The sequence below is a fragment of the Molossus molossus genome, unplaced genomic scaffold, assembly GCF_014108415.1.
Source record: "Molossus molossus isolate mMolMol1 unplaced genomic scaffold, mMolMol1.p scaffold_m16_p_19, whole genome shotgun sequence".
NCBI classification, from domain to species: Eukaryota; Metazoa; Chordata; class Mammalia; order Chiroptera; family Molossidae; genus Molossus; species Molossus molossus.
The window spans coordinates 40,006,544-40,020,446 of record NW_023425354.1 but is presented as its reverse complement, the minus strand read 5'-3'; the positions used below and the strand labels follow the sequence as shown (position 1 = coordinate 40,020,446).

The window sequence follows — 13,903 nt, the reverse complement described above, 5'->3', positions numbered from 1 at the left end:
TAAAAATCATATGATCTTATCAACAAATGCAGAAAAAACATTTGATAAGATACAACATCCATTTATGATTAAAACATTCAATAAAATAGGTAAAGAAGGAATGTATCTCAACATAAAAAAGGCCATATGTGATACAACCACACCCAATATCATACTCAATGGTGAAAATCTGAAAGATTTCCTTTAAAATCAGGAACAAGACAAGGATGGCCACTCTTACCACTCTTATTCAACACAGTTCTGGAAGCCCTAGCCAGAGCAATCAGGCAAGAGAATGAAATAAAAGGCATTCAAATTGGGAAGGAAGAAGTAAAAATGTTGCTATTTGCAGATGACATGATTCTGGACATAGAAAACCCTAAAGACTCCACCTAAAACTATTAGAAACAATAAACAAATACAGTAAAGGTGCTGGATGCAAAACCCATGTACAAAAATCCACTGCTTTCCTATATACTAACAAAACTTCAGAAAAAGAAATGAATAAAAACAATTCATTTTGCACTTGCAGCCAAAGGAATAAAATACCTAGGAATAAACTTAATAAAGGATATGAAAGACCTGTATACTAAAAACTACAATGCATTATTAAAAAAAGATTGAAAAAACACCACAAAATGAAAAGATATTTTATGTTCATGAATTGAAGAATTAACATAGTTTAAATGGCCATATTACCCAAAACTATATACAGATTTAATGTAATCCTCATCAAAATCCCAATGTCATTTTTTAAAGAAACAGAACAACAACAAAATCAGATTTGTATGGAACCACAAAAGACCCCAAATAGCTAAAGTAATCTTGAGAAAAAAGAATGAAGCTAGAGTATCACAGTGAGCAATTTCAAATTATACTACAGAACTACAATAATCAAAACAGTATGGTACTGGAAGAAAAAAAAGACACACAAATCAATGGAACAGAATTAAGAGCCCAGAAATAAAACCAAACGTATACGGGCAGATAATTTTCGACAAAGGAGCCAGAAACACACAATGAAGAAAGACTTCAATAAATGGTGTTGGGAAAACATGCAAAAGAATGAAACTAGATTACAGTTTGTCTCCATGTCCAAAAATTAATTTCAAAATGGATCAAAGACCTAAATATAAGATCTGAAACAATATATTACATAGAAGAAAACATAGGTACTAAACTTGTGGACATAGAAGAAAACATAGGTACTAAACATTTTATGAATTTAACCCCAAAGGCAAGAGAAGTGAAGGCTAAAATAAATGAATGGGACTATATCAAACTAAAAAACTGCACAGCAAAATAAACAGACAACAAAACAAATAGGCACTGACCAAATGATGTTTACAAATAACAGTTTCAACAAAGGTTTAATATCTCAAATACACAAAGAACTCATAAAATTCAATCAAATAAACAAATTAAAAAACTGGCCCTGGCTGGTTTGGCTCAGCGGTTAGAGCATCGGCCTGCGGTCCGGAGAGACCCGGGTTCGGTTCCCGCTAAGAGCATGTACCTCGGTTGCAGTTTGTCCCGGGCCCTGGTTGGTCGTGCGGGTGGTAGCCACTCGATGTGTCCCTTTCACATTGATGTCTCTCTCTCTCTCTCTCTCTCTCTCTCTCTCTCTCTCTCTCTCTTCCTCTCTCTCCCTCCCACTCTATCTGTACAAAAAATGGAAAAATGTCCTCAGGTGAGGATGAAAAAAAAAAAAACTGACAGAGGACCTGAACAGACACTGCTCCCAAAAAGACATACAAACAACTAACAGTTATATAAAAAGATGTTCAACTTCATTCGCTATTAGAGAAATGCAAATCAAAATTACAACGAGATACCACCTTATACCTGTGATAATGGCTATTATCTACACAGGTAATGACGAGTGCTGGAGAGGTTGTAGAGAAAGGGAACTCTCGTTCACTGCTGCCAGGAATACAGACTGCTACAGCCATTATAGAAAACAGTCTGGCAGTTCCTCAAAAAATTAAATATAGAGTTATCATATGACCCAGTAATTCCTCTCCTGGGTATCTACCCCAAACACCCAAAAACATATTCTCAAAGATATATGCACCCCTATGTTCACTGAAGCATTATTCATAGTGGCTAACACATGAAAACAACTGAAGTATCCTTCAATAGAGGACTGGATAAAGAAGATGTGGTAAATTGGAAAGGAAAAAGTGAAACTGTCATTATTTGCAGATAATATGATGTTGTACATAGAAAACCCTTAAGACTTCATCAAAAATCTACTAGATTTAATAAATGAATATGGCAAAGTAGGATACAAATTAATGTCAGGAAATTGACAGCATTCTTATACATCAACAATGAACTCACAGAAAGAAACTAAAAAAAAATCCCATTTACCATTGTGGCAAAAAAATTAAGATACCTAAGAATAAACTTAACTAAAGAAGTAAAGGACCTCTTTGCAGAAAACTAGAGGTCATTGAAAAAAGAAATAGTGGAAGATATAAAAAAGTGGAAGCATGTACCTTGTTCATGAATTAGAAGAATTAACATAATTAAAATGTCCATACTACCCAAAGCAATCTATAGATTCAATGCAATCCCCATCAAAATACCAACAACATATTTCACAGAACTAGAACAAATACTCCAAAAGTTTATATGGGACCAAAAATGACCCCAAATAGCCACAGCAGTCTTGAAAAAGAATAACAAAGTAGGAGGGATCACAACACTGGATATCAGGTTATACTACAATGCCACTGTAATCAAAACAGCCTGGTACTGGCACAAGAACAGGCATACAGATCAATGGAACAGAACAGAGAACCCAGAAATTGACCCAAGTCATTATGCTCAATTAATATTTGACAAAAGTGGTAAGAGCACACAGTGAAGACAGCCTCTTTAATAAATGGTGTTGGGGAAATTGGACAGCTACATGCAAAAAAATGAAGCTAGATCACCAATTTACACCATACACAAGAATAAACTCAAAATGGATAAAAGACTTAAATGTAACTCATGAATCCATAAAAATCTTACAAGAAAATGTACACAACAAAATTTCAGATATCACACGCAGAATTTTCATTGATACAACGCCTAAGGCAAGAAAAACAAAGGACAAAATGAACACATAGGACTACAGCAAACTAAAAAGCTTCTGCACATCAAAAGAAACAAGTATCAAAATGGAAAGGGAACTCACTGTATGGGAGAGCATAACTGCCAACGATACATGAGATAAGGGGTTAATTTCCAAAATATATAGAGTACTCATACAACTCAACAAAAGGAAGACAAAGAACCCAATTAAAAAATGGGCAGAGGAACTAAATAGACACCTCTCCAAACAGGACATACAAATGGCCAAGAGACATATGAAAAACTGCTCAACATCACTAATCATCAGAGAAATGCAAATTAAAACAACTATGAAGTATCACCTCACACCTGTCAGAATGGCTGCCATCAACAAATCATCAAACAACAAGTGCTGGCGAGGGTGTGGAGAAAGGGGGACTCTAGTACACTGCTGGTGGGAATGCAGATTGGTGCAGCCACTGTGGAAGACACTATGGTGTTACCTCAAAAAGTTAAAAATTGAACTGCCATTTGACCCACTGATCCCATTTCCAGGAATATACCCTAAAAAGCCTGAAACACCAATCAGAAAGAATATATGTACCCCTATAATCATAGCAGCACTATTTACAATCACTAAGATCTGGAAACAGAACAAGTGTCCATCAATAGATGAGTGGATAAAAAAGCTGTGGTACATATACACAATGGAATACTATGCAGCCGTAAGAAAGATCTCTTATCCTTTGAGATGACATGGAGGGACCTGGAGAGTATTATCCTAAGTGAAACAAGCCAATCAGAGAAAGATAAATATCACATTATCCATTTACTTGTGGAATATAATGAACAAAACAAGCTGATGAACAAAATAGACCCAGAGACATAGAAGTAGGGTACAGGCTGACAAAACTCAAAAGAGAGGGTCTGAGGGGGAGGAAAGAGATGAACCACAGAACTTATATGCTTGTATACGTAACCGTGGACATAGACAACAATGCTGGGGGACGGGGTGGAGGGGTGGATCGGGAGAAGGGTGTCAATGGGGAAAAAAGGAGAAACATCTTAATAAAAATTAATTAATAAAAAAATTAAAAATAAAAAGATGTGGTACATATATATAGTGAAATACTACTCAGCCATAAGAAAAGATGAAATCCTGCCATTTGCAACAACATGATGAACCCTGAGAATATTATGCTAAGTAAAATAAGTCCATCAGAAAAAGCTAAGAACCACATGATTTCACCAAAAATAGAATATACAACTGAAACTCACAGACACAGACAACAGTGTGGTGTTTACCAGAGGAAAGGGGGTGGTGGGGTCAGAGTGGTCCTAATACATGATGACGGAAAATGGTTTGACTTTGGGTGGTGGGCACACAGTGCAATATACAGATTCCATATTATAGAAATGTACACTTGAAACCCACATGATCCTATTAAACAATGTCATCCCAATAAATTAAAAAAAAAATGCAAAAGTGAAAAAAATAAACACACACACACACACACACACAAATGTAGAAGTCAAACTTGCCCCTTTTGCCTCTGTAAACCCTTTCTCCAGAGGCCAACAGTTTTTTTAAAAAATATGTTTTTACTGATTTTTTTTTTTAGAGAGAGAGAGAATTGTTGATGTGAGAGAGAAACATCAATCAGCTGCTTCCTGCACACCCCGACTGGTGATCAAGCCTGCAACCTGGGCATGTACCCTGACTAGGAATTGAAACAGGCCCTCTCAGGCCATGGGATGATGCTCAATCCACTGAGCCACACTGGCTGGGCAGAGGCCAACAGTTTGATGCAAATGTTTCCTAACCTTCCCCATGCTTATCATGACATACCTATTACAGAAAAACATAAAGTTTTAAAAATTTCCCTGGCATGTCTTGCTCAGCGGTTAGAGAAAACCAGCCAGGACTCCACTGATTTTTAGAGAGAGAGGAAGGGAGGGAGACAGAGGAAGGGAGGGAGACAGAGGAAGGGAGGAGAGAGAGGGAGGAAGGAGCGGGGAGGGAGGGGGAGAGAGAGAGAGAGAGAAAGGGAGAAACACTGATGTGAGAGAGACACATCAACTGGTTGCCTCCTGCATGGGCCTTGACCCAGCTGAGGATCGAACCATAAGTTTCATTTCCAGTCACGGAAATGAAACTTATGACCCTTTGGTGCAAGGGCTGGCACTCTTACTACTGAGCCACACTGGCCAGGGCTGCATATTATACTTTAAAAGCTACTTTTGAATGTTGTTTCAAAAGAGCAGTATCAATTTATACTCTTACCAATACTACCCATTTCTCCATGCCATTATTCAGTCTCAGTGCCTTAGAACAATGATGCTATATTTGAAGCTTATTTTAAGCCACTCTTGGAAATAAATTTATCCCTGATAAGGAGAACTACTGCTTTCACTGGTCTAAAAGTTTCAACATTTGCCTAATTAAAATTTACATGATTATAAATGTGGTAAATGACTCCAGGAGATCAGCTGTAATCATGAACAACACAGTACTATCTGGACCAGGAAGTTCATGACCAACAGATTAGTTCAGTAGAAACAAATGTTCATTGGTGTCTTTCACCCTGAAGGCTACAGCACCTAAGATAGAATTTTGGGAAAAACCAGACAAAATGTGTAAGACCACACTAGATGTCATCTTTGTGTTTAGACTCAGGACCCGTTTTGTGGTGGCAAAACAACTGGCTTTGGCGTGATTTATGATTCCTTGGATTACGCTAAGAAAAATGAACCCAAACACAGATGCTTGCAAGACATAGCCTATATGAGATGACGACCTCCAGAAAGTAAAGAAAGGAACACAAGAATACAATGAAGAAAGTCGGGGACTGCAAAGGCCAATGTTGGTGCTGGCAAAAAGTGAGCTGGAGATTGGACAACAGAAGGAATAAAGATCATCTAGTGACTTTATCTGTAGCAATTGTACAGATTTTTCATGAGAGGATTAATAAACTAAGAACTCTTATGTGAAAAAAATTTGTTAAAATGCTAACACATACTTCATGGCATCTACTGGAGATCAAAAGGCATAAGGTATCCAATTAATCTCATATTTAAAAATTCATGGATTTAATATTTTTTAAATATAATATTTATTGAATGCCTACTGTGGGTCAGACAATATGCATAGAAAGACCCAAACAAAATCTGTGACTTCATATAATTTCTTTTTTTCAAACTTATTGATATTAGAGAGAGAGGAAGGGGGGAAGGGAGAGAGGGAAGAAAGGAGAGAAGGAAGAAGGGAGAGAGAGATCGATTTGTTGTTCCACTTATTTATGCATTCATTGGCTGATGATTGTATGTATCCTGACCAGGAATGGAACCCACAACCTTGGTGTATCGGGATGACACTCTAACCAATAGAGCTACCTGGCCAGGCCTGTGACTTCATATAATATCCACTCTAGTGGGGGATAGAAACTTCCTTGAAAAAAGTGCATATATGTAAGAGAGAGAAGTACAAAGAACATTTAAAGAAGGGAGAAGGATTTTGTGATCAGGAAGGGCATTTCTGAGGAGGTAGCCTTTGAAGAGAGATATGAAAGAAGGGTGAAAGCAAGTCATATGGGTATCAAAGGAAGAAGGATGTAGGCAGAGGGAAATACAAGTGCAAAGGCCTTGAAATGTGACTGACATATTTTCAGTAAAGATACTGATTTCACATCATTCAAACGTACCTCCCTGACAAGGTCCTGCTCTAAGTTATGGCGTCCAAGTAACATTCTTCTTTTGAAGCGACGGCACTCCAGCTCTAGGTATTGTCTCTGACGTCGAAGAAGATTAGCCTCTTCTTCTGCTTGGAAATGCTGTATATTCTCCTTCTGCTTTGAAAGCCACTCCTGTTTTTCTTTTTTTGGAGTGCTCTGGTTTTCATTTAGCTCCTAGCAACATTAAAAAAACTACTTAGTTCAAAATACATAAAAAATAACTACATGAATGTACCATTTGGTATCTGGTAAATTTAAATAAAAGTATTTTATCTATGTCCTCTCTAATGCTCAGGCAAGGCAATGCCTTTAAGGAGGTAGGTAATTTTTCCTTTTCTTTGAGTTACCCATGAAGTAGTACAGGAAAAGAGAAATGTATACTAGAAAGCATGCATGCTCTTTTAACTTTGCACAGCTAAATGTGTGATGGTTTCTACCTTCAAAAGCACAAAATGACTAGTAATAAAGTAAAACAAACCTTTCTTTAAATCCTTCCTGATACAGAAGGCAGTACTTTCAGGTAAAAATCATTTGTGAATTAAAATTAGGATTAAAATACAGTTACGTTCCACTTCTTGGTTTTTGACAGTCCAAGTATTAAGTTTTTGGCAAAATTATGGAGGGACTCAATATAAAATAACTGGAAATTAAATAGAAAAATCAACAAAACCATGGAAGAATAGAGATCTTCCTTATGAATGGTATTTAACATTCAGTACTGTTTAACCACAGAACAAACAAAACCAATATTTTTCTATAGCATTTTAAATATCATCTCATAAACTACCCAAATAAAATGTATTTTATTGGGTAAGATGAGCATATTGACAATATACTCAATGAGGCAAACCCTAGAATGCTAATTAATAATAGTATATTTCAACCTAAAAATCATCATCATTGCACAGAATATAAGTCAGCCACCTTTCCTAGCTATAAAATGATTTTTCAGAGATAATTAACTTTATGATCTTTCCGTTATTGAAGAAAAAGACCAATTCTTTGTAATTTTAGTTCATAAGATATTCAAACACATAAAAATATAAAGCACATAAATTAGTAGCTCTCAATGTAAGGGTATATGTGTATGCACACTATGGAAAAAGATAGGGATAACAGACATTTACATAAAGAATCACCTGGGTATCTTTTAAAAATCTATGAGGATCTTTTCCCACCAAGACTTTAAGTCCTTTCCTCTATGCAGAGAATCAGTATTCTAAATAAACACACACAAAGTTGGCTTCTAAAACAAAATAAATTTACTAGTAGAACTATAAGTTATATCATTAAAGGATTATCTAAACCAACACATCCATAAAATTAACATTTTTATTTCCCTGGGAAGCACAACCGCATAACTGCATTTTGTTGGATATTTACTTAAAGTTGTGAACCCTATTTACAATCTTTTCAAACTCAATGTTCCAGTATAGCTATAAATTGATGTCTTTGCAGTATAGAGCTTGGCTTCTGTATTATAGTCATGGGAACATACTGTAGGTTATACCCTCTAGAGTTGGAAAAATCTTATCAATAAAACTCTCTTGGCAGGGTACATATAGCAAGTCTTTGTTCCACCAATATGTCCATAGTAAGACTTACATACGTGATTATAAAGCAAATTCCTACATACACAAAAGCATTAGTATCAAAGATGACTGTATTTTATCAAGAGCAATTAATTTATCATTATGCTAATAATTGATTACATAGACTAAAAATTTAAATCAATCTGTAAGAGGGGGTTATAAACTGAGACATAATTTTTCTGTCATAAACACTATCCTGAGTAATTATCCCCTTTAAGAAATTGCCTTGGAATAATTAAGGTTTTTCAAAGTCATACTTCTTTTTGTTAATCCTCACCTGAAGATATTTTTCCATATATCATCAGATAGAGTTCCAGGAGGAAGGGAAAGAGAGGGAGAAAGAGAAACATCAATGTGAAAGAGACATATTGAATGGTTGCCTCCTGCACAACCTGGGCTGGGGATGAACTGCAACCAAGGTATGTGCCCTTGACCAGAATTGAAGCTGGGACTCACTGATTCATAGGCCAATGCTCTAACCGCTGGTTGAGCCAAACCAGCCAGGGCTATACTTCTGTTTAAAAGAAGCTCAAGAGCCCAGGCCGGTTTGGCTTAGCGGTTAGAGCGTCGGCCTTTGGTCCAGAGAGACCTGGGTTCGGTTCCCGCTAAGGGCACATACCTCGGTTGCAGTTAGTCCCCGGCCCTGGTTGGTCGAGCGGGTGGCAGCCACTCGATGTGTCCCTTTCACATCGATGTTTCTCTCTCTCCCTCCCACTCTATCTGAACAAAAAATGGAAAAATGTCCTCGGGTGAGGATAAAAAAAAAAATAAATAAATAAAGTTCAAGAAAGCAGCTCATAGTCCTGGCCAGGTGGCTCAGCTGGTTGGAGTGTCATCCATACAACAAAAGGTTGCAGGTTCTATTCTCAGTCAGGGCACATTCCCAGGTTTCGGGTTCAATCCCAGGTTGGAGTGCATACGGGAGGCAACTGATGGATGTTTCTTTCTCTCTCTCTCTCTTGCCCTAAAAACCAATAAAAACATATCCGTGGGTGAGGATTGAAAAAAAAGTGAGAAGAAAAAAAAAGAATGCAGCTGATAAAGGGCCACATGAAATTATGTGGCCATAAAGAGATAATCAACATGTTCTCCCATTAAAGAAAATGTGATGAGCAAATAAGTCTCTTATCCTTACTCTATGTTAAAATTGGAATAAGAACAAATTATTATAGTCTGAGCCAAAAGTAAGAAAAAAAGAGGGTCTGGTTTACTTTTAAAGAAAATGTATGACTTTTTTTTAATACTTTAAATATGTTTATTTCTAGTGAGTCAGTTACTTAATAAATGCACAGGAAAGCTATTATAACTAATTTATACTTTTAAGAGATGACTCTTTTTCGATCCTACTCAACTGAGGATTCTCAGTCCATTGCCAATTAACTGATTATAATCAATGTCTTCATTCAAACTGATAAACATTAGTGACCACAAAAAACAAAAGAAAAATTTATCTTGCATAGGGAATATAGTCAATAATATTGTAATAAATATGTATGGTGCCAGGTGAGTACTAGATTTATTAAGGAGATCACTTCATAAGTTATATGGTGCACCTGAAACTAATATAATATTGAATGTCAACTATAATTGAAGAAAAAAATTAGAAAATTTATGCTAATGATCCTACGAGCTAATTAGCATTGGATATAATTAATAATCCAATAACTGCTTTGAAAATTTTTTATAAAATCAGTACCTCCTTAAGCTGTTCTTTCCGAAGTTTATATTCTCTTTTCTGGGACTCCAAAAAGCTGTTCAGTTCTTTCTTCTGTTGGGCCTGAATATGCTGCTGGAATTTTTTTTCCTCATTGGCCATCACTTTAGCCTGTAAAAAAATTTTAAAATCTATCAAATTGGTTAAGTAGATTCAAAGCAGCAATTTAATACATATCACCAAGTATACCTTTGTTCCCCAAGATCATAAAATCAGTATAAGCATAACTAAACAAGAATTCCCAAATAATTACTCATAAGTATTACTCAGATCTTTTATTATATAAATTTTAGAGAACCAGTAAAAAATTCTTTAAAATAATATAATATATATCATCCGTTTTACTTCTGATTACATACTCAATACATATCCATTGTAGAACGTTTAAGAAATGTAGAAAAACACAAAGAAGAAAATCTTATATGATTTTAGCACCCAGAAATAACCAATATAAACAGTTTGGTGATACCCTTCCTAATTTTTTCACGCATATATATTTTTTAAACAAATCTGCAATCATATTTTACATCTTGTTTCATAAATTGCTTTCCTAAATATGTTATTCTCAAGTTATTCAAAATACAGGATTTGAAACAAACCCAAAAGGAGACTTCCGGTCAAGATGGCAATGTAGGCAAATGCGGTATCGCGTCCTCCCACAACCACATCAAAGTTACAACTAAACTACAGAACAACCATCATTCAAAACCGCCTGACATCAAGCTGAGTGGAAGTCCTACAACTACGGAATTAAAGCAGCAGCCACATCCAGACTGGTAGGAGGGGCGGAGGTGGATGGGCTGGTCCCACACTCATGTGTGGCACATAAAAATCAGGAGGACACCTTGGCTGGGAAGGTCCTCCCTGAGGAATGAGGGGTCCCCGTCCCACACCAGGTACCCCGCTCAGGGTTCCAGTGCCAGGAAGAGAAGTCCCCATAACTTCTGGCTGGAAAAACCAGAGGGAACTGAGGCTCAGGGAAGCTGAAGCGGCCGGAGCCCCAGGCGGCTCCGTAAAGGCCCATGCACGAACTTATCGGACTCTCTCCCTCTAAGCTTGGAGGGGAGGCAGCTCGAGGGGCGCCAGAGACATACAGGGAAGAACTGAGCTGTTTGGCACTGGAGCGAGAGCTGGAGAGGGGGCTTTCTCCGGGACAAACGTGCTGTCAGAGGCCTTTATTCCTTTGGTGAGCCCTTCCCTGGGGCGGCAGACAGAAGCCATATCTGGGACTCCAGCAACCTGGCTCACACTGGTAGCCCCGCCCTGGTGACTCCCTGAGGCCCTGCCCCGCCCCACCCCACTTTCAGGCCCACCCAAGCTCTTGCCACTTGCTTCACCATAGGATTGGCCTGTCTTGGATCCTGCTTCAGGTTTTTCCTAAATTCTTTCAAACGAGCAGCATCTGGTCTCAGCTAGCCCCATACCTCTCGTTAAGTAATGCACTGAAACAAACACAGGGAGGCAGCCAAAATGAGGAGACAAAGAAACAGGTCCCAAATGAAAGAAAAGAACAAACCCCAAGAAAAGAACTAAGTGAAATGGAGATAAGCAACCTAACAGATGCTGAGTTCAAAATACTGCTTATAAGGATGCTCAATGAACTTAGTGAGAACCTCAGTGAACTTAGTGAGGGCCTCAAGAGCATAAAAAAGGACCAGTCAGAAATCATGGATGCAGAGTTAGAATTGAAGGAGGCATTAACTGAAATAAAGAATAATTTACACAGCTTCAATAATAGAGTACGTAAATCCAAGGAGCAAACCATCGATTTGGAATATAAGGAAGCAAAAAATGCCCAATCAGAACAGCAAAAATAAAAAAGGATCCAACAAAATGAGGATAGTGTAAGGAGCCTCTGGGACAACTTCAAGCATGCCAACATTCGCATCTTGGGGGTGCCAGAAGGAGAAGAGCGAGAACAAGAAATCGAAAACCTGTTTGAAACAATAATGGCAGAAAACTTTCCTAACTTGGTGAAGGAAACAGACATACAAGTCCAGGAAGCACAGAGCGTCCCAAACAAGATGAACCCCAAGAGGCCCACACCAAGACACATCATCATCAAAATGCAAAAGGTTCAAGACAAAGAGAGAATCTTAAAAACAGCGAGATAAAGGCAGCTAGTTACCTACAAGGGAGTTCCCATAAGGCTGTCAGATGATTTCTCAAAAGAAACTTTGCAGGCCAGAAGGGAGTGGCAAGAAATATTCAGAGTGATGAAAAGCAAGAACCTACAACCAAGATTTCTCTATCCTGCAAAGCTGTCATTTAGAATCGATGGCCATATAAAGACTTTCCCAGACAAGAAAAAGTTAAAGGAGTTCATCACCACCAAACCGTTATTATATGAAATGATGAAGGGTCTTTTTGAAGAAAAAGATAAAATATATGAACAAACAAAATGGCAATGAATACATATCTTTCGACAATGGAATCTACAAACAAAATGAACAGGTAGAACAGAAACATTCTCATAGATACAGAGAACATTTTGTTGGTTGCCAGTAGGGAGGGGGGTGGGGGAATGGGTGAAAAAGGTGAAGAGATTAAGAAGTACAAATTCATTGCTAGTCTGACAAACCTCAAAGGTAAAGGGTTTGGGGGTGTGGGAAGAAACAAACCAAAGAACTTATATGCATAACCAATGGACACAGACAATAGTGTGGGAAAAGGCGGGAGGGGGATGAGAGTGGGGAGGAAGGGGTCAATGGGGGAAAAATGTGGAACATCTGTAATACATTTTACATTGAACAATAAACATTAAAAAAAAAAAAAAAGAAACAAACCCAAAAGGATTTGAAATATTTACTTTCTTTCACAAAATTATTTCAAATATTTACACTATAAATTACTTTGTATTGATTTTTTTTTTAGATAGAGTGGGAGGGAAAAGAAGGAGGGAGGGGGGGAGAGAGAGAGAGAGAGAGATCGATGTGAATGACACATCGATTGGTTGCCTCTTGCACGACCCTGACTAGGGTCAGGGATCGAACCCACAACCCTTTGGTCCAGAGGCCGACACTCTAACCGTTGAGCCAAACCAGCCAGGGCATGAATGATATTTTGAGGCCTAAACCTGGGTGATTTATCAAATTCCTCAATAACCAAAGTATTCAAGGTCTAGAATAGTTGAATGACTTCCCAATGTGACACTATAAAACTATCAAGTGTCAGAGATGATCTCATGTCTATTGGTTCCCATACTCAGTACTTGATATTATTCTCATTATATAAATATTTCTCCCTTTCACCAGTTGATTTGCTTGGTTCTTGGGAACAGATACACTAACATCAAAATGCTCCCTTAATTAATTCTGAGATGATCAAAAGCTAGAATAAATAAATTAATAATACTGAGCCCTGGCTGGGTAGCTCAGTTGGTTAGAACATCAGCCTGATGCGCCAAGGTTTTGGGTTTGATCCCCGGTTAGGGCATATATAAGAATCAACCAATGAATGCATTAAGTGAAACAACAAAGTGTTGTTTCTCTTTCTCTCTTCCTGCCTCTAAAAATCAATCAATAAACTAAAAAATTTAAAAAAACAAAACTAAATCAGCCACCTCTTTTTCCATAGCAGCCTGATGTTTCTTGATAAGTTTCTCCATTTCTGCAGCAAAGTTGTTACGTTGAGTTTCAAGATCTTTATCTAATCTGAGGCGATGTTCATCCATTTCAGCCTTCAGCTTATTTTCCAGAGTCATCAACTGCTTTTGATGTTGCCGCCTCATTCTCTTATAGCCAGACATCTGTTCTCTAAGCTCAGAGTCCTGCTCATGTTCTTGCATTTGCCTTGTAACCTAGAAGAAAAGAATAAAATAAAGC

The 13,903-nt window shown here is 37.5% G+C and overlaps 1 protein-coding gene across 8 annotated transcripts in view; it reads right to left on the bottom strand.

The window, feature by feature from the left end:
* TAOK1 (TAO kinase 1) overlaps nucleotides 1-13,903 on the bottom strand; it is a 149,805-nt gene that overhangs the window by 24,744 nt on the left and 111,158 nt on the right. For all 8 annotated transcript variants that reach the window (XR_004960429.1, XM_036269936.1, XM_036269938.1 and 5 more), the window contains 3 exons: nucleotides 13,642-13,878; nucleotides 10,062-10,190; nucleotides 6,744-6,947 (listed from right to left, as the gene is read on the bottom strand). Coding sequence is in view for 7 of the 8 variants with exons in the window: in XM_036269936.1 (XP_036125829.1) it covers nucleotides 6,744-6,947; nucleotides 10,062-10,190; nucleotides 13,642-13,878 (570 nt within the window). In the remaining variant the exon portion in view is untranslated. The remainder of the gene's footprint in view (nucleotides 1-6,743; nucleotides 6,948-10,061; nucleotides 10,191-13,641; nucleotides 13,879-13,903) is intronic.